Source organism: Contarinia nasturtii, unplaced genomic scaffold, assembly GCF_009176525.2.
Source record: "Contarinia nasturtii isolate CC-2019 unplaced genomic scaffold, AAFC_CNas_1.1 Cnas_scaffold_220, whole genome shotgun sequence".
NCBI classification, from domain to species: Eukaryota; Metazoa; Arthropoda; class Insecta; order Diptera; family Cecidomyiidae; genus Contarinia; species Contarinia nasturtii.
In genome coordinates this window covers 1,487,038-1,507,958 of record NW_022197577.1, presented here as the reverse complement: position 1 = coordinate 1,507,958, position 20,921 = coordinate 1,487,038, and the positions used below count along the sequence as shown (strand labels likewise).

The 20,921-nt window shown below is 34.9% G+C and overlaps 2 protein-coding genes across 8 annotated transcripts; both read left to right on the top strand.

Moving 5' to 3' along the window:
• Nucleotides 1–3,002: 3,002 nt before the first annotated feature.
• On the top strand, nucleotides 3,003–5,078 carry LOC116337067 (UDP-N-acetylglucosamine 1-carboxyvinyltransferase-like). Of its 3 annotated transcripts, XM_031761366.1 has the most exons (3): nucleotides 3,003–4,472; nucleotides 4,591–4,646; nucleotides 4,732–5,078. In XM_031761366.1, the coding sequence occupies exon 1, from the start codon at nucleotides 3,158–3,160 to the stop codon at nucleotides 4,415–4,417; it is 1,260 nt and encodes a 419-aa protein (XP_031617226.1). In that variant the 5' UTR covers nucleotides 3,003–3,157; the 3' UTR covers nucleotides 4,418–4,472; nucleotides 4,591–4,646; nucleotides 4,732–5,078. The 3 variants fall into 3 exon arrangements, with proteins under 3 accessions (XP_031617226.1, XP_031617227.1, XP_031617225.1); XM_031761367.1 differs by lacking the exon at nucleotides 4,591–4,646; XM_031761365.1 differs by having other exon boundaries at nucleotides 4,591–5,078.
• A 796-nt stretch (nucleotides 5,079–5,874) lies between these two features.
• LOC116337258 (solute carrier organic anion transporter family member 3A1) lies at nucleotides 5,875–20,367 on the top strand. Of its 5 annotated transcripts, none has more exons than XM_031761673.1 (16): nucleotides 5,875–6,128; nucleotides 13,558–13,623; nucleotides 13,787–14,105; nucleotides 14,197–14,413; nucleotides 14,636–14,906; nucleotides 14,985–15,163; nucleotides 15,239–15,709; nucleotides 15,779–15,977; nucleotides 16,054–16,133; nucleotides 16,218–16,262; nucleotides 16,330–16,597; nucleotides 16,866–16,957; nucleotides 17,024–17,120; nucleotides 17,183–17,331; nucleotides 17,397–17,568; nucleotides 17,651–20,367. In XM_031761673.1, exons 2-16 carry the CDS (start codon nucleotides 13,562–13,564, stop codon nucleotides 18,627–18,629), a joined length of 3,600 nt encoding a protein of 1,199 aa, XP_031617533.1. In that variant the 5' UTR covers nucleotides 5,875–6,128; nucleotides 13,558–13,561; the 3' UTR covers nucleotides 18,630–20,367. The 5 variants fall into 5 exon arrangements, with proteins under 5 accessions (XP_031617533.1, XP_031617530.1, XP_031617532.1 ...); XM_031761670.1 differs by having other exon boundaries at nucleotides 13,466–13,623; XM_031761672.1 differs by having other exon boundaries at nucleotides 5,875–6,193.
• Nucleotides 20,368–20,921: the final 554 nt, after the last annotated feature.

Here is a 20,921-nt window from a genome sequence, read left to right as displayed (position 1 = left end):
GAACGGCAACTATATAGAAGTCAACTACTACACACGCATCACTTCTACTGGCGAGTCAGTGGAAGCATGTAAGACACAAACGACAACGTTGTTTGCATAAGTAGTGGTTGCATTCTCTATAGTCGCCGTTCGAGTGTAGCCATGTAATTGTTGTTGTTCTTTCGTGTGAAGAGAAAAGGCTGTATTAAATGATGTATTTTGGCGCTCGTTGATAAATATGTATCGCAATATTTATTGACATTGAGAAAATATTTTTTTAATAAAAAATAAATTTTTGTTGAGATATCTAAACTTTTGTATAGATTTAAGAAAAAAATCATTTCTACCATTAATCTATACATTATTTCCGTGTGTGTAGGTGGGTGCTTAAGAGCGGAATTACAATTGCTAGTAAACCCAAACACAGACCTGCGTCGAAAGTATGAAACATATGAAAGTTTTCCACCAAAAGTGTTGAAATACTGAAATAAGTGGTAACTGTGCAATGTGAACGGTAAGTGATCGGATCTATTAATTATTATGTGGCGATATTTTTCGTCGATAAAGTTCTGACAGCAACAAATCGCAGTTATATAGAACTGAATGATCAGTGATCACTCTATTGGAGAGTGGACTTGAAATAAATTAAGCGACTGGATTTTATTATTCATGGTAACATTATCTCTGTTCCTTTTTCGTCATTCTATGTTTTCAGATAAATTTCGTGAGTTTCGTGTTTGGCGTTGTGTAACGGACCGTACACAAAATAATGAATACAAATAAAATATATAAATCAAACACATACAAATATATGCACACAATTAATATTATACATGCATCAAACACATACATCAGCATAATTCAATATCTACTTTTACAAGCAAATTATTATATTGAAGCCAGTTGCAATATAACGTAACCAAATCAAGTTGTGTTTTAATTCATTGAATTCATAGGTGGTTATTTCTTAACATGTTATTGAATAAATAGCTAAATAATTATGCAGGCGTCATAACGTAAATATCAATGAAAAAACGTTGACGTAGGGAACAAAATAACACAAAATTTAATGCTAAAAATATGTAAAATTTACACAACGTATCTATAATTTATCTAAAACAGTCGAATGAATTCGGGATTACCGCACAATCACCAGAAAATACATTTTCCCGAACGAATTTTTTCCCGAAAATACGATTTCCCGAAAGTTGATTTCCCGAATTTTTTTCCGGAACCGTTTTCCCGAAAATGAAATCCCGAAAAATGTTTTCCCGAATTTTTTTCCAGAATATTGGGTGTGTCAATTAATTTTAAAGGATTTTTGTGTAAAAAGATACATTTATTCAAAAACAACTGTACAATATTTTTTAACCAATGTATTGCCCATCGTTAGCTATGACTTCCGCCCATCTTCTTGGTAACTTGTCGATTCCGCGTCGAAAAAATTCCTCATCTTTTGACGCTATCCATTCATCGATCCATTTTCGCACTCCTTCAGGATTTCGAAACGATATCTCAGACAAGCCCATTTGCATTGATCGAAACAAGTGGTAGTCAGAAGGGGCAAGGTCTGGAGAGTACGGGGGGTGATCAAGCCGATCCCAACCGAACGCCTCTATCTTTTGTTTGACGATGTGTGCCCGATTTGGCTTAGCATTGTCGTCGTGAAACAAAACTCGATGGTGTTTTCTCGCTACCAACGGCCGTTTTTCGTTCAATGCATGCGCCAATTTGTTCAATTGTTGTCGATAGCGTTCAGCTGTAACCGTTTCACCTTGTTTTAGCAGCTCGTAATACACGATACCTTTCTGATCCCACCAAATGCACAGCATAACCTTCTGGCAATGAATGTCTCGTTTTGGCTGTGACGGTCCTGGTTGGCCTGGATCAACATACGCTCCTTTACGTTTTGGGTTATCGTAATAGACCCACTTTTCATCGCCAGTGACAATTCGACTCAAAAAACTATGTCTTTTGTGCTCGGCAAGATGTTATTTGCATGCTGTGATTCGTGCTCTCAATTGATTTTCATTCAGTTGATGTGGTACCCATTTTCCCAACTTTCGAATCTTTCCCATGGCATGCAAACGCACAGAAATGGTTCTTCGGTCGACATTCAACTCCATTGCAAGTTCTTCTTGCGTTCGACATGCATTTTCATCGAATAATGTTTGCAAATCTGCATCTTCAAACTTTTTTGGCTGACCTGGCCGTTCTTTGTCTTCCACGTCGAAATTACCACTTTTAAAGTGTCGAAACCAATACTCACAGGTTGAAATCGATAGAATATGATCACCGTAAGTATCTGAGATCAAACGATGACTTTCAGCAGCACTTTTCTTCGAACTAAAGAAGGAAAGTAAAACTTCCCGCAAATGCTGTTTTTTTGGCACGTAGGCTGACATAAAATTAATTGGCACACCCAATAGCAATGTATTTCGGGAAATATGTTTCGGGAATTATTGCGGTCACCGAATTCGGTTATTAATAAATTTATCGCCCGGTGTGCTTTTTAAAATTTCAAAGTACGTTCCACAATCCAAACCGGTTCAAATAGAAATGGTTTTCCCAAGGGCTACTTCATTTGGATGAAAATATCTCAATACATATTATATAATAACGAACTTAGATCCGTAAGTCTAACGTTTCCGCACTGTTTCCAAATTTCTATCTTCTCCGACCGAATATTGATTTCCCGAATAATTTATGGGAGGAATAACGTTTTTTGGCCAATAAAGAGACTATTGACGTAAAAATAATTCAAGATATGTGATGTGTGCGAATAGGTAAAATGATCCCATCTAGGATCTCATACAAAATTTTCGTTTTTGTATCAAAAATCAAATTTTTGTGTTGCTCTGTTATTCTCTAGACCAAAAACGCGTAAAAAATGATTTTTAAAACTTTCAAATGATTACAATACTTTAGTGCACACTGTGCGGAAAAGTAACAAGTTACTATAAATATAGCAGAACTAGTTATCGGAATTCATTATCGAATAGTATCACTATGTATTGTCATCGTTATTTCTATTCTTTTTTAATCATTTTTCAATGAACACTGTTTAGACGTTTTCGAGCCGTTCCGCGTAAAGAATCTCTTGAAAAAAACCTTTGTATCGTTTTTTTTTTGCTAAAGCTACCAAAAATCGTTTCTTCAATAGTTAAAGTAAAAAACAATGTCGAAATTTGTTATACGTGGTCCTACTCGATTGAGTGGTGTAGTGATGATATCTGGTGCAAAGAATGCAACATTACCAATTTTATTTGCTTCTCTCTTATCGAATCGTCCAGTTGAATTGCAAAATGTTCCGAATAACTTGGACGACGTTAGAATCACCATAAAACTTCTTTCCCAATTTGGTGTAAAAATAAAAAGGTGTAAAAGTTTATTATCCATCGACGCACGTGATATGAAACAATCACATGTGCCAAATAAATTGTTAAAAGCGATGAGAGCTTCTATTTGGATATTGGCACCACTCTTAATTCGTTTCGGCTACGCAGAATTATCATTACCTGGAGGTTGTGCGATTGGTTCACGTCCAATTGACATGCACCTGTCTGGTCTCGAACAACTTGGCGCTAAAATCCAATTTGAAAATGGTGTCATAAAGGCAATTGCATATGATCGTTTAACAGGTGCCAATATTTCAATGGAGAAGGTTAGTGTTGGAGCGACCATAACCACAATGATTGCAGCAACATTAGCGATTGGAACCACTGTTATTGAAAATGCAGCTCGAGAACCGGAAATTGGTGATACGGCATTATTTCTCAATTCAATTGGTGCTAAGATCAGTGGTATTGGAACTAATCGAATTGTCATTAAAGGTGTTAAGCAAATGAATGGTGGAGTATATCGAATAATGCCCGATCGAATTGAAACCGGCACATATTTGGTAGCAGCAGCTGTGAGCTCAGGTAAAATTGTATGCCGTAATACTAAAGCTGACACATTGACCGTGGTTTTGGAAAAGCTGAAGGAAGCCGGAGCTGAAATTGAAATTGGCAATAATTGGATTAGTTTGAATATGCATGGCAAACGACCAAATGCGGTTGATATATGCACAGAACCATATCCAGGATTTCCAACCGATTTACAAGCACCTTTCACATTGCTTAATGTTGTGGGATATGGTACGGGTGTTATTCAGGAAAATATTTTCGAAAATCGTTTCATGCATGCACCAGAATTGATTCGAATGGGCGCACAAATTGAAATAAATAACAAACATTTGGTTTGTAAAAAATTCACAAAATTGTACGGAGCTACAGTTAGATCAACCGATTTACGAGCGGCAGCCACTTTGGTATTGGCAGCATGCATTGCTGATGGTGAAACATTTATTGAATCTATTTTTCATATTGAACGCGGATATGAACGAATCGAGGAAAAAATGAGGAAGTTGGGCGCTGACATTAAACGAATAGGATAAAGAAATTATCGAAAAATTCAAAATTAAATGTACACTTTAATACTAGCTTTAATAGGTAATATTTTGGTTTTTTTTAATGAAAAAATAGTAAACGAAAAAAATAATATATAAAAAATTTGTTTGAGGTATTGTTTGTTTAATTTAATTATAATTCGTTCAAATTTCATGTACAGACTTGATATTGGTGTTGCTTTCATGTTGGGAACTACGAAAGAAGTGTTTTATACTTGTAAAATTTATATTTAGCAAACAAGTTAAAAAAAATAGCATGTACTCAATCTGTGTTAATTTGATGTCATTTTTTTGAAATCCAGAAACATGTTACATCTCGCTCTTACGGCCAAACTTGGATGAGTTACTTGGATGAGTTACATTCCACCGAAGCATATTCAACATTATGACCAAGAATCCAACGAAAACACTCAAGACGAAGCAGAATATGAAGTTATTATTTACAACAATAACCGATCAAACCCAATCGATGACAATATTTAAGCGGCATTCCACTAAAACTACTCTCTTTTATTTTAAATTAAATGTTAAGAATTTTGATACAATTCGCATGTTACTCAGTGCATTCATTCCTCGTTTTATACGCCAAATAGACTTTGATGTGAAAAAATGCGTAACATTTCATCCAATTTGTAAAATTACATCTCGTACGTACCATTAAGTTTCAATTTACAAACGAATCATATTAAATTAAATAATAAAATTTTCATTCGAAAAAATTGTGTTTAAATGCCTAATGAGCCATTCATGGTGAAAATGAAACAAAAATTGTATGAAAATATGCATAAATTATGCATAAAATGAAACGTTTTTGATGTGAAAATCACCAATAATTATGCCTAAACAGTATGTATAGCGTATGCCTGACGTATACATATGAAATCATATGAAATAAACATATTGAAATGATATGCATATCTGATGCATAGCTATATGGATACTCATTATGCATATAAATTTGAAAATGGCTAATTGGGTGCATAAAGTTGAAAAATGTAGAACACACAAAAATTCCCGTTAAATTCAAGTTTATCAATGATGAATAGTTTACGGCACCGGACAACAGATGGCGGTAGCTCTGAGCTTATCAGTCATAAAAAATGAATTTTTCTCAAGAATTGTTCATCGAATATTCGATTTATTGAGGAAAAAACGTTTGCCAGTCGCTATTTCCGCTTTATATTACAACAACAAAGGTAAAATTCACTTTGAAAAGTTCATATCAAGATTTCATCACGCATTCACTCTGGATAAATGTGCTGAACATGATAAATGTCAAATGTCTGAATGTCGCAGAGAGAAAATGACGTTTGATGATATATACAAACAACACACTCACACACACACGTCGAGAAAGTGTATTCGATTGGTTGGGATGTATTTGTCTATTGCATATGATACGACGTTTCAGAAATAATCTGTATCATCGAATGTATGGATACAAGCACAAAATTCATGTTCGTACGAGTTAGTTCATTAACAGAGAGTCACACAATAAGAAGCACAATACAGATTGTTTCGTTTCTTATACGAACAATTTTAAATGAAACAAACAACAGAAAGAAAAAAACATATTTCAACAGCAAAAAAACTATCTAGAGCAACAACAACAACATCAACAGCAGCAGTAACTTATAGTTTTAGCGAGAAAAATAAGATTTTTCATTCAAATTCACTTTTTCTGGCATCAAGAAATATGGTAAAAAAGAAATTGTTTGAAACTTAATGAAAAATACCAAGACAATCGTGAAAATAAGCAAATGTGTAAGTGAATATTTCAGTGGAGAATATGTTAAAAGAGATGTAAAAGAACCAGAAAAAGACAAGGAAAATATCTTGACGAAAGAAAAGAGTTTTATATATATGTGTGTGTGAGAGTGTTCGATACGATGGATTACGGTGATGAGAAAAATTGCGTTTAAAATGAGAAAAAGTGTTTTATAATGATTTGATTGAGATCGTTAAATCAATTTATTTGTTCGGAATGTGTTTATTGTTCCATCAATTTATTGAATGAATTTGTGTATAGTTCATGCGAATGTCTTCACCATTTACTGCGTGAACAAAGCAATCGATAACAGGTCGTCCATTGTTTTATGCCCAAATTACTAATTACATTCTCATTGATTTAATTTCATGCATTAAGTGTCAACGCACTTTATCGATGCTATTAATTTTCGATGTTATTATTGTTTTTATTTTCATCACTTTATTTGGTGGCTTTTTTATGAGTGTGAATGCGTGAAATACCACAGTAGAATTAAACATATTCCAAAATTTTTCTTAGCTCGTCCAATTTCTGTTTGTCTGTTCTACAATTCGGGTGACACACAATTTAAATGCAAACAAAAACACGGAAGACACAAACACGGTCGAGAGATACAAAAAAATGAGCTCATATAAAATATGAATGGAACGAGAGGTACAACAAAATACAAACAACGACCAATCGAAATATTTTCAGTGATTATTTCATTTGGAAGTCTAGAATATGAACGCTATCTATATGTGTGTGGTGACCTATTGATTGGCAAAAGGCGCTTGCTTCGGTCATGACTAATCTCATATTATAATGCTGCATTTATGGCAAAAAAAACAACAACAACAATCATCGAAGGTGTATACGCGAACGAGACAATAGTTGAATTAAAAAATTTCGGAATTATATGCGACTTTATTTGCTCATATCTTGGATTTGTCCAAAAGACTTTCTCTCTGCAGCTGTATGTGCTCTGAGGCACGCGCTTCTCTCAAATGTGTCTATACAAGCGTATTCATTAACACTTGAGTGCGTCTATGTCGTCATCGTCATCGCTTTGTGCATAAATTTATGTTATGAACGGAAAATGTGATCTAAGCCTCTTTCATGTTTCAAAGCAATTCATTAGGCTAATATCTTGACTGATGAGATCCATATGGCTCCCAAAAAAACGGCAATTCCATAATGGGGCATTAGACGGAAAATAATCTCGCCCGATCCACTGAATTTTCCCTTGCCTGGCGTTCTTTTCATTCGGACAAATGAAAGATTACGTATTATTATTATTTTTTTTCGCATGCGAATGCGATTCTTGAACAAAAGAAAATTTCGTATTCGTTTTCCGTCTTGGCACACATTCGAAATATCTTTAAATATCAAAATGAAATCGTCCAATATCATTTTTATTTGTGACGCGTCACAACTGTATCAAATTGTGTTTTGATTTTAAATTGTAAATCATAATTATTTCGAGCAAAAAAAAGTTGCTTCGTTTGAAATGCAGGATTCAAATTGCCTTTTTGTGCATATGAAGTGTGTTGCATGTACATGTACAGTAACGAGCATTTCAATAATTCAAAGTATGACTGCTGCAATTGCTCCAAGTATGAAAGTAAAACGGATTGTTGTTTTTCTCTTCTTCGCTCTCTGTCTCTCTTTGTGATTGAGAATATCTATAAAAAAAAGTCAAGAAAAAGTTTGTTTTTAAAAAAAATAGCATACTTATGTCACACAAAGTTGTTTTTGCTGAATACGGGCGCACACACAGTCCATACACATGCAATTACATTTTATTTTATATTGAATTTAGAGCAGTTGATATTGATTTTTCGTCCGTGTGTTCATTTCATACTTTTTTTCTGGATTCATTGAGCACGGTTGCTTCGTTCGTGCCGCTTGCTACATATATTCTGATTAATGATTCAGTTTCGTGGGGCTGCCCAGTTACATTTTTGTTATTTTTATTGTTCAGCCATTTCCATGCAGATTTCCCATGAATGAATCAAAGTCTGACCATATTGCCGAGCAAAATAACAACAATTGCACAGTAATAGAAAAAAAAAGTGAAACCATGAACTATATTACTGAATTCATGATTAAAATTGACCACGAATTTAATCTATACACACAAAGAATATGAAAAAGGTCGATTTTATTGATTATTTTTTTTTTCTCGTTCTTGTTCCTTTGCTTAAAGTGAAATTCATTTTTAAAGCACACTGTCGCTTTTCATACTGAAAATGTGTTAATTTGAAGCAAAGGTCGATATAGAGAAAAGTTCAAAAGAACCATCAAGGTGTGCAAATTTTGGGTTACGCTTCGAATTTTATGAGATTAAAACATGTTATTAGGTGCAGTTATGAAGAAAATTCATTTTATTTCGGAATTCGAATTCGATACTTTGTTTCATCGGCCAACGCAAAATATTTCTACTGAAAAATGATATCAGTTTGCGTGTGTCTTTGTAATGATTTCTTTCGTTTCGTTCGTCTTGTTCCAACGTTATAGTGCCTAGGGGGTAGACACAATAGAGAATGAATGAATACCAATGAATTGTCATAATACCTATCTATTTTCAAATATGACAATTACTTACTTATTTAAAGATTACTTGTACTAAAAATGTGAATACCGTGATTACCAAATGTCAAATTGATATCGGTAATAAAGATTTCAAGTTTCTTCCATTTCGTTTTAACATTCACCATTTCGAAATTTATTTTAATTTTTTCCGTTTTCTTTCTGCTATTTTTATCAAAATTGTTTTTGTATTTATTAAACCAATTGAAATACTACACTTAATAGCGTTGAAAAAGTTTTTTTAATATTTGGAAGATAATATTCATATATGCACATTGTGAGACGTTGCTGAATGCATTGACATTTCGTCTAAAACTGAGAATACCAAGAATACCAAGAGTACCTTCAATTTCGGTGAATATCTCAAGTAATATTCCATGTGTCTACCCCCTAATATAGTGCTTAGTTTTTCACATTGAAAATGTGATGTAAGTGCGACGATAGCTGATGTGATTCGCGTCAATGTGTGATAGTTTCAGTGCTGTAGTCATGCTGCCACAGCTACTGCTGTTTGCTTTTCCATATTTTCGTCTTTTATGGATTTTAAATGTAAATCATCGTTCGTTCTCGCATTACGTGTGTTGGCTGACTGGCTGTGGCAGCATTGTGTGCATGTAAAAGCATGTGTGTGTGTGAATGTGAGTGGATGGTTTGAAATAGAATTCTATTGTTGTTCCACCACGACGAGCACTTTCTGGTACAAAAGTAAACGGGACAAAAAAGACAAAAGATCCATACATATTATTTTTTTCAATCAAAAATAAAAATATGCTCTTTGTATACAAAACAGAACATTGTTAGCTCAGCTGTGGCTGTACCAAATCAACAAAATATGAGGAATATAAAAAGAGATCCATTTAGTGTCACTCAATTAGACCCAAACATGTTGTTTCACTTGATTACGAAGTGATTAGCAGTCGTTAACTTGAGCTATGATTACTTGGCATGATTTGGGTCGCATTTTGACTCAATGCCAACGACGGAAAGGTCCAATGTATTGACATGCACCTGAAGAAAATATAGAGCATCATGTGCAGATTTGTGCAAAAATTAGAGAAAAATCAAAGTCTCCATGAAAATCGATCGGCCATTGGTCGAGAGCCGCATTCAATTAAAAGTTCTTTTAAAACAAACGACTAATTTTGTACATTAATTACAACGTTCATTACTGAAGGCTAATATGCTCTGTGTTCACTCTTATCTATGTCTATATTTCTTTTTCTTGGCACCGTAATGCTTGATATTACCATGTCTTTGTCTTCGATGCTTCTGAATGTATTTGTTTTGTGATATTTAATACGTATGATACGTGTTTGACACAATGTTTCTGTGCATCGTAAATTTCAAACTCTTGTTTATGAAATTATTATTCATGCGTTTCATGTTCTTCGTCTCTATGCTGTTTTATGTGTGTGTGTTTTTGTCCCTCTCAAGTTGTTGTGATTTGCATTGCACGAATTAGAGTCATAACAACATAGACTGTAATAGATCACTACGCGAAACGTTCGATTCAGTTCAGTTGAATTGAACTCCATGGCAATTCCACAACAATTTCGCATTCAATTACGTCGATGTTGACGTGTCAGCTGTGTGTGATGCTGTGCCACAGATGAAGGAAAAACAAACCGAACAAGACTTGCAGCTGCTCACTTCATTTGCAAAGTGCAATTGCTGTGCACAAAAACCAAACGGGAATAAACAAATCGACGAATGTATATATGTATGTACATAACATAGCTGTTGTGCATAATCATAATCATGCTTCTACTGCATTACATCTTATAGTGTGTCATGAAATGCAGCATTGTATTCACTCATACAATCAGTCACGGCGCGTTGTATGTCATGCTTATGTGCTTCTCTCGTTGTTCTATGTGAAAATGCATCGAATAGAGCAATTTTGATTCGATTTTGATTCGGTCACATTGCATGTGAAGCGAATTTTTGCGCTGCTTTCGCATTGGATTTGTCAACATTTCCCTTGCAAACGCCTGTTCGTTCGTTCGTAAGCATGAACTATGAATATTTGACAGCAGACAATATATTTAGCTGTCGTCATCTGGATATTAAAGCTCATCTGGATATCGTCAGCAGATGATACGAAGTGAAAACAATAGAAGTGATTGTTATAGGTATATACTGGTATTACTATAACAATCACTCCTATTGTTTTCACTTCGCATCATCTGCTGACGGCATCCAGATGAGCTGAAATATCCAGATGACGGCAGCTAAATATATTGTCTGTTTGACAGGCATTGAAACTTCTGTATTTCTTTTTTCTTCTTCATCGTTTGCAATGTTTCTACATTTGGTTTGTGACGAGCACATTTTTTGTGGCCTTTGTTCTCTCTCTATCGCTCGATGTGTGTGTATATATATGTACTCATTTCGTTTGTCGTGCTCTATTTTCCAATATACATGTCGTGAAATTGCTGAATTTTATTATTTCATTTTCAATTTTGCACACGCACCCAAAACACAGACAATGTGTTTATTGCCACGTTTTCATATACAAACCGATTGAAAGATATATTTTTTGGTTTGTATTTATATATGATCTCAACCTGTATTATATTCCTGTTGGGGATTATTTCGCCAAGTTTCTAAGAAAACATGTGTATATTGTACGTCGTACACACAATTTAATCTAAATATACTGATACCTCATGTGCAAATGAACGATATGTGTTGTGCGATACATTCGTATGCATGCTCACTATAATTTCAACAAATTTTATTTACATTTTAATTTGTCGATTTGTTACGACGAAAAAAGACGACTGTGAATTTGTTTGATGTTCAAACCATGATGATGAAATTCAAAGGCGGAAAGCAATTTTCGCCTTGGCACTCACAACTCCTCGCGTCGAACCGTTCATACTTATATATAAACAATTCATTCATTTTGCAGATTGCTTTTTTTTGATTGAATGTTTGTTAAACAATTTACCCAGCACTTTACTATTTTGGCCAATACAGAACGTCAACACACAATTGCGCACTTCTTGAATCCATCAGACATGGCAATTGTTTATGCAAATAAATATACGCATAAGAATTAAATGAGACTCTTTGTTCCTGATTTGCCACTTTTTTGCGCTCTTTCTTGCTCTGTCTCTCGATTCCTCTCTCTGTCTCGCTCTGTAATTCTCGATTTCGATTGATATGACTCAAAGTTTTCATAATAGCATTGGCTTTAATTTTGGTTAATAGCCATTGTTCTCAATTTCTCGGTCAAACTGATTAAGTATTCGACCCGAGTAAACATCACAAGTTTCATTTCAATCTAGCAAAAAAAGAGCACAGTCAATTCGATTGACGAAAAAGGCACAAAAAGTCAGTTTATCGGTGGGTCAATTTCGAAACAAATCTTTTGCGATTATTAATTGAAATAAGTGACTGTCCAGTGTTTGTAATTTGCCATGTTTTTGTGTATGTGCGCGCTCATGAGAATTCTAAAAAATTATTAATGAATTTCATTCAGACGAGACATGAACTGTCTTAAAAAAAAATTCTCTCAACAGCAGTTATGTTCAAATGTATACTATTTTTACTATCATGGGAAAAACTACTGCATGGTGATTCATATAATGTAATCTAGTGCAAAAATATTCCTAATGGTATCACCATTGTACTCAGGCTTCATTTCATTATTTCTTAATACCTTTTACCTAATAATGCGACGAAATTTGCTAACACCGCATACATTGTGATCAGGTTGTTTCGAATTCATGGCCATAATGATGTGCTACCATCATATATATCTTGAAACTTTGTTTGTTCGCTTTTCGGGAAATGAAAAACATTCTTTTTGGGATGCAATTCAGAATATTACGATTTTTTTCGTAACGTTAAACTATAGTTTAATCAATCAAACGTGAAATGTTTTTGGTTAATAAAATCGGTAGTAGCGTAGAGTTTTTTAGACACCATAGGCAATTTCGGTCAAAAATCGATAATAATCATATAGGAGAATCGTATTCCATTGAATTTCTGTGAGTTTCAAAAATTCAAATTCCACGTGTCCGCCCTCTAGAGCATGCATGAGAAAAAATTGTTTTCAGTTCAAAAATTTATCTAGCAAAAAATAAAATGCCAACCGACAACAAACAGCAACCACAATAAAAACCGAAAAAAAATAAATCAGCGGAACTAGAGCGTATATTAGATGTGGTGAATGTGAACACTTTGAAGTCGAATACACACGCGCACTACATAAGCTTTTGAGAGAAAAACTGTAGCGTATGGTGTTTATCTCCGCAATACTCGAATGATGTTGTTAAATTACGAGTTAATTTGTCGAAATCTGATGCGATGCGAGAGTATTGTTATTGTATCTTTTCATTTACATGTGTAAACTCGCTTTTTTGTGTTCAATAAAAATTTCGCTTCTGTCTTTTGATATTTTCGAACAATTTAACGAATGCAAAGCCACATTTAAAAAAATTCCACGCATTTAATTTTGTAATAACAAGACTCGGTATGTGTGTGTGTGTGTGTGTGTGTGTGATTGAGTTTAATCGGTCGAAATTTTCGAAATGATTGCAAGAGATATTTCAATTTATGTAGTGTGATTGCGAAAATTGCTTTTAATACGTCAATTGATTGATGCGTATGGCGCATCGCGTAATAAATGCTTAAAACGTGAATTGAATTCAATAAATAGTAATGATTTGTTTTGGTCTCTTTTACAGTGTGGTTTGAATAAAATTTTTAATGGAATCCTAGATTAAACAATCACTAGACTGTTGTTATTTTTCATAAAAAATAACAAATACTTTTGCAGAATAATGAAGAGCATACCAATCAGCGAAAACAATGCAGGTCAAAGCAATAATCGTAAAGGCCATAGGTATGTACATATATTAGTGCAATAAATGTTTTACAGTTTTAGATTTCGTCATTTGTTCACTGCAATGTGTGAACAAACAATTATAATTATTAAATTGAATTAATTGACATTCTCAAAACTCCTACGTATTTGTTTCATTTCACTTTTTCTCCAATGCGTACAGAAGGCAAGAGTCACATTATACGATGACCGGCTTGTATTCGGACAATATTGACGACAATAGTAGCATCGATGTGCCAGGCGATTCGGAGAATTCGGAGAATGGTAGCCAAATCGGTAGCACGAATATGACCGATGGAAATGTCGTGCCTAATTATGTACCCGATACAGTGATCAAATGTCACAGCAGACAACCGTCGGCCGGTATTATTGATCAACAACGCGACAAAACAACAGATTCCAACGACGATGCTGAAATGAGTGTCGATTGTGGCATACTCACGTGTCGACCAAAATCATTTCAAAAATTTGCACGTATCAAAGTACGTTACATTAAATTCATTACTTGTTCGTCCTGATTAAAAATAGTCAATTGACGTTGTAACAAATGTTTCTCTCTGCTTTTCATTGTAGATTTTCGTATTATTGCTATCGATGCTAGTGACACTGCAACAAGCACTTAGTTCCGGTTATATCAATTCGGTCATAACGACCATTGAAAAACGCTTCGAAATACCATCGAGCTACTCGGGACTGATAGCATCAAGCTACGAAATTGGAAATGTGATAACAGTCATTTTTGTTAGCTATTTAGGAAGTCGACGACATATACCTGTTTGGATTGGAATCGGTAAGTTTGTTTTTTAAGAGGCAAGAATTTTAATGAACTCTATAGAAGAGCGGCGATACGAGTGTTTTTGCCATAAATATGGTTCTTCTTTTTAGTGTTTGCGATATTTCATGCAAACGCCTTCTTTATTGATATTCGAAATGGTCTCCGTTTTATATGTCCGATACAAATACATTTTATAACTTTTATTAATTGTTTCTCCTCTTTTTCATCTTGATGCAGGCGCGATTGTGATGGCAATAGGTTCATTAATATTTATGGTGCCTCATTTTAGCGGAGACGCTAACCCTAGCATTAGTTTAGCAGATAATAGTACAGACAATATTTGTCGCACTGTTCCGTACCAAGGTTCATTGGTGGATCGTTTATCGAACTCACCATTGTCACAACACAATAATCTACGCGAAGACAATTGCCTGAAAGTAAAATCATCGACATTTGGACCGGTGTTTTTGTTTGTCATCGCGCAAATACTATTAGGCAGTGGCGGAAGGTAAAAAAATTATTTTTATTTTTGTGTTTTTTTCTTCATTTTTTTCATATATTTGAATGAACATTTGTGTTTTTTTAGTCCGCTGTTTACATTAGGTACAACATATGTAGATGATCATGTTCGAACTGAAAGTGCATCGATTTACATTGGATTCATGTACAGTATGGCTGCATTCGGACCTGTGCTTGGTTTCTTGCTTGGCGCCTATTTACTGTCATTTAACATGGATGCGTTCACGGCCGAAGCTATTTCAATAAGTATGTCTTCAAAATCGAGTAAAGTTTTTCTTCTTTTTCTGACTGGATTTGTAATGTATTTCCCAATAATTTCAGATCCCGGCGATCGTCGTTGGATTGGAATGTGGTGGGGTGGATTTTTGCTGTGTGGTTTACTGCTGTTAATTGTTGCCATTCCGTTCTTTTCATTTCCAAAAGTGCTTACGCGTGAGAAGAAAAAATTACGTAGTCTCGAAGAGCAAAATCTCAAACCGACCGGTGGCGGTAACAGCAATAGTTTACCACGACAACAACAAGCACCAACCCTACCAAATAATGCAACATCACAAAATGCAGCCGCTACACTCACAAAGTCATCGTCAACGTCAAAAGTTGACAGTGGCTATGGAAAAGATATCAAAGACATTCCATTGTCCATGTGGCGATTGGTGTCAAATCCAATTTATACTGTTACTTGTCTTGGAGCCTGTATGGAACTCATGATTGTATCCGGTTTCATAGTTTTTCTTCCGAAATATTTGGAAACACAGTTTAGCCTTGGTAAAAGTCAAGCAAGCGTGTTTACCGGTGAGCAAAAAGAAAACGACACTTATTTTCATTACTTTTGTCTAAGCATTGCGGTTCTATTTCGAATAGGTTCAATTGCCATACCGGGAGCTTGTTTGGGCATTTTTCTCGGTGGATGCTTCCTCAAACGATTTGAATTAAAACCGAAGGGTGCCGTTCAATTTGTTTTAATTTCAAATATTATTTGCTTGTGCTGTTATGGTCTACTATTCTTTTTGGGATGCGACAACCTCAAAATGGCTGGTACAACCACTTCGTATTACAATGTGTAAGAAATTGAAGCTCTTTGACTCTTTTTTTGACTCTTGTAAATTGAAAATAATCATCAATTTTATAAATTTCAGCACTCAGGAACCGTTCACCGTTAATCTAACCGCAGAGTGTAATTTTGGATGCGAGTGTCACATGAGCGAAGTGGAACCAGGTATTAAAATTTAATTATTATTTTTAAAAAAGTCAATTAATTTATATGATTTAAAATAAAAATGACTTTCTTTTCTTTTCCAAGTTTGTGGTAACAATGGATTGACGTATTTCTCACCGTGTCATGCCGGTAAAAACTAAATTATAAATTTATAAACTTTGGTGTATTTCAAGTTCGATATATTCATTTCATATAGGTTGTACGGCTTTTTCGAGTGAAAACTATACGAACTGTGCTTGCGTACGATCGCATCATCCGAAGAGCGTGTACAAAGGTGCTGGAGGCAGTGAAGCGCAAGCATCAATTGCAAATGATGGCTACCCCGACGTTACAGTGGTACCAGTTGCTTCAGTTGGTCCATGTCTATCGCCATGCGGAACGATCTATCCATTCTTGATTCTGTTGTTTTTTATGACATTCATTGTTGCTTCGACGCAAATGCCTTTACTTATGATTGTCTTGAGGTAAATATAGGAATCGGATCCATTAGGAAACAGTGGTTCTCAACTCAGTGAGCGATAATTGAAAATTGCATATCGTGCAGCACCTTTTGAGGTCATAAGGTGGACTTAAGAGAAAATTAGAGTGCGTAGCGAACCGATTTTTTTGACATAGACATGTCTGAGGCCTACTCTTTAAGGCTCTCTAGGTCCGGGAGCTACCAGTTGGGAACCACTGCATTAGTACAATGTATGACTTAAATTGCCATTTTCAATGTTATTCGATTTTCAGATCGGTGTCCGAAGAGGAGAGATCGTTCGCGTTGGGTATGCAGTTTGTGATTTTCCGTTTATTTGGCTACATTCCGGCTCCAATTTTATTTGGTAAGTCTTATCAATTTATTGTATTTAAAAAATGAACAATTATTGATGGTTATTTCTTTACAATAGGAAATTTAATTGATTCAACGTGCATTTTGTGGAAGTCGACGTGCGGCGAAAAAGGTGGTCGTTGTCTTATCTACAATATCGAAACATTTAGATACAAGTGAGTCAACAAAATTTTCCACATGTTTATCGATTTTAATGGTTCTTTCCTTTTTCAAATAGATATGTTGGACTTTGCGCTATTATCAAGTTAGTGGCATTAGCAATATTCGCTGTAGATTGGTGGTTGGTACGACGACGAAAGCAGTTGGAATATACAACACCAATATCGGCAACGGCTGGAGTTGGATCCATAATTAGTTTAGATAAATGTAAATTTACAATTTGAATGTGATGAAATAGTTTTGAATTTGGTCTGATTTTCAATTAATTTCAGTGTTTATGGAAAAAGGTGTAATCGAGAACCAAGCCACTTCATATGCCAATGACATGATATCAGATGAATGTTCACTTCACGATGTACCCTCTTACGATATCAATAACAAAAAGGTTTTGATAGCATCCCGTCATACACGAAACGATTCCAAAGGAATTCAACTTGAGTTTCGGTAATTTTAAACCATTTCATGACATAAATTTGTTTTGTCGCAAAAAAAGAAATCTAATCGACATTATTTGTTCTACTTACAGCTATGACGGTTATGCTGATAACAATCCGGAAAATATCAAGAAACGCAAACATATCCGCAGCAATTCGTGTGATGTGAAAATAGGTCGTAGTAATTCACGTGAATACGATGGAGAGCATCGCAATCGACGATTATTCCAAAAACGTGGTCATGCTCGTAATTATTCACACGATTTGGACTTTGATAATAATCGTCACAAACGTCATCCAACTCATTCGCGCACTAGTTCACGTGATGAACCAATGAATATCAAATATATTTTGAATTGTTTAAAACCAGATGCGTCAGCCAATCGCCTACTAATGTCATCGGCAGCTTTGATGGCAACAGCGGCCGCCGCCGAACATGGCGCAGCACGTGCCGTTCGAAAGCATTGCCGAAATCATTCGTACGATCAAATTTATAGTATGCCAAATAATATTAAAATTGATCAAGAACTTTACAATCGTTTCAATAAAAATCGAACATCAGAAGCGGCCGCGTCAGCGCCAATGATTGAAAATGATTTGAACGTTGCTAAAGTGACAAATGTCACTGCCAACAATAAAGAATACTTGGAGAGTAAAATGTTGAGCAAATGTGATGTTGGACTACCACCCAAGGGCAATTCACATTCACGTACCAATTCAAAGGATCTGAACAAGGGTAGCTTTCTGTCATCGCTGGTCGATGATGCTGCCAATATACTGCGACATCGTCGAACTAATTCGAAAGACTTAAATCGCATCCTAAACCCAATTCCATCAACATCCGAAGCCGGAGCAAGTGAATCCCAACAACAAGCCGCCACAACAACAGCAGCAGCAGCAGCAGCAGCAGCAGCAGCAGCAGCAGCAGTGCAGTCACAGTTTCACAAACGTAATGTCTCGTTATCGAGAAACGATTTGGCCGAAGAGCATGCATTTGATGTGGCGCAAGTACTTTTACTAGGCAATAATGAAAATAGTGATATACAGACAAACCGAAGAGATAACGAATGAATCTGATATGATGATACAAAGTCGAGCAAATGGATTCGTACACTTGTTCAACCATTTCGCTCGCGAATGATGCCCGAATTTAAAACTAAATGAATTCGCATATGAATTTATACATATTAGTCGTAATTTAGATGAGAAATATTCCTTTAGGTCAATTTATCGATCGCATTCATAATAATCTCAGCCAGAGCAAAGCGAACGATTTAAGCGTTTCTCTTCGAGAAACCCAAATGTTTTTTTTTACTATATATTTAATTAATCGAAATACAATTCCCAAATATCACCAATATGGGAATAAAATGATGATTCGTCTCGGATTTCATATAATTTTCAAGTGCCGCACCTGAATAGAAGAGCAGCACTTACAAGAATAGTGGCCGAACCTTCGTGGTGCCTATAACAGCTCTGGATATCGGAGATAAACCATTATTTCATTTTCATTTGAGACCAAGTTTGGAAACGGTATTTTTTTCCTTCTACCATATAGAATTTATTTTACTGTCAATAATAATGTCATGCACTCAATGGATGCTCAGTTTTCTATAGACTTTTCTGTTTTCAACGAACACATTCGTTTCATTCATGTAGTAGCATTGACTTTTTCTAATTTTCTTTTCTTGCATTGCCAAATTTGATTTGGTTTTTGACTACGGACCGCCAAATCGTTCTGGCACCAAATATATGACAACAACGGAACAAACAAACATTCAACACATTAGAATATATATAATTGAGAGCAATTTTTGGTGATCTCCGTTGATGAATCAATTAAAAAATATGCTTTTTTTGCAACAAATTGCGAGAACTCACCACTGCCTTTACTAGTTTCAAAAAAAAGTCGTAGTTGCGCAGCAAAACCCATCATCAATAGAAAAAAAAGAAAAATCGAAAATATCGTGCTGCGAAAACCCAAAACGACATCAAATCATTTCGAAAATCCAAACAACGACAAGTAATAGCAAAACATTGTGTCCACTTCAGTTGTGTCTTTTTTCTCTCCCGTCTATTTTGTGTTTTGTTCGAACGATAAAGAGATCTATGCAAATGTTTTAAAATAAAACAAAAAACAAAAATAACAAATCTATTTACACGGTTATATATTATTATTATTTGTAAGAAAATGAAATGAAGAGAATGAAAAGTGTCAATTTATCAACAAAAAAAAAAAATTGTAAAAAAAATTATAACAAGATGTGCTGTGAATTTTAGAGGGACAATTTATTGAAATGTGTGTGGAATGTGACGCAGACAGAAAATGAAAATAAAACATAAAAGAAACAATTACTGATTTTGATTCCGAAATTATATTATTTTTGAATTTAAAGAAAAAAGTTGTAAAAAATTTCTAGCAAATAGCACACAATGATTAATCAAAATTTATGCAAAATCAATCCATTTTAGATACTATAAGACATTTAGGGGGGTTTATTTTTTCATTCAACATTTTTCTTTTGGGAATATCTAAAATTTATACGAAAACATTCGGAGTTATCATTTTGGAGAAAAAAAATGTTTGAATTATTTTTCGGCATCATATCGAATCGAAAATTTTCTGTTTCCTTCCATAAAGTGGCAAATTGTCCCAACACTCATGGTGTAGAAAATAAAGTTGTGAGTGATAATAAATTTCGTTCTTTTACGTAGGTTGCTCCATAATTTTTTTTAAAATGGTACTTATAGTGTTGCCCGATGTAAACCATTGTCATATTCGTAAAGTTTGATGTTTTGGTATGTATTCGTGCCCTGAACCTTTTGTCGTACGAACGCTATTTGTATTGTTTACAGTGACTGGTAAACTGCGACTCAACAAAAAAATGAATTTTACACGTGAAGATTTTCGTAAAATGATTTACTACGATTTTCGAAGTAAATTATCTCAACAACAGTGTTTCGATCGACTTCATTTGGCCTTTGGCAATGAAGCACCAACCCTTCAGACAATTTATAACTGGTACCGAGAATTCCATTGCGGTCGTAGTTCGCTCAAAGACGAGTTTCATACAGGTCGTCCAAAATCGGCTGTTGTGCCACAAAACATCGATGCTGTCAGAAAACTGATTATGGAAGATCGTCATGTGACCTACCGTGAGATTGAGGCATCTTTGGGCATTTCATCCCACAGCATACATACAATTTTGCATGAACATTTAGCCGTAAAAAAGATTTGCTCTCGTTGGATCCCACATAAATTGACCGATGAACAAAAAATGGCTCGTGTGAGTTGGTGTAAAGAAATGCTCAAGAAATTCAATCGTGGTGCTTCAAAAGACGTTAATAAAATCGTCACTGGTG

Excerpts from the sequence above, each read along its gene's own strand:
- LOC116337258 (XM_031761673.1), top strand. The coding sequence starts at position 13,562 with ATGAAGAGCATACCAATCAGCGAAAACAATGCAGGTCAAAGCAATAAT. Across the intron at positions 14,414-14,635 it reads ACCTGTTTGGATTGGAATCG|GCGCGATTGTGATGGCAATA; the intron begins GTAAGTTTGTTT and ends ATCTTGATGCAG. Across the intron at positions 16,598-16,865 it reads TTACTTATGATTGTCTTGAG|ATCGGTGTCCGAAGAGGAGA; the intron begins GTAAATATAGGA and ends TTCGATTTTCAG.
- LOC116337067 (XM_031761367.1), top strand. The coding sequence starts at position 3,158 with ATGTCGAAATTTGTTATACGTGGTCCTACTCGATTGAGTGGTGTAGTG.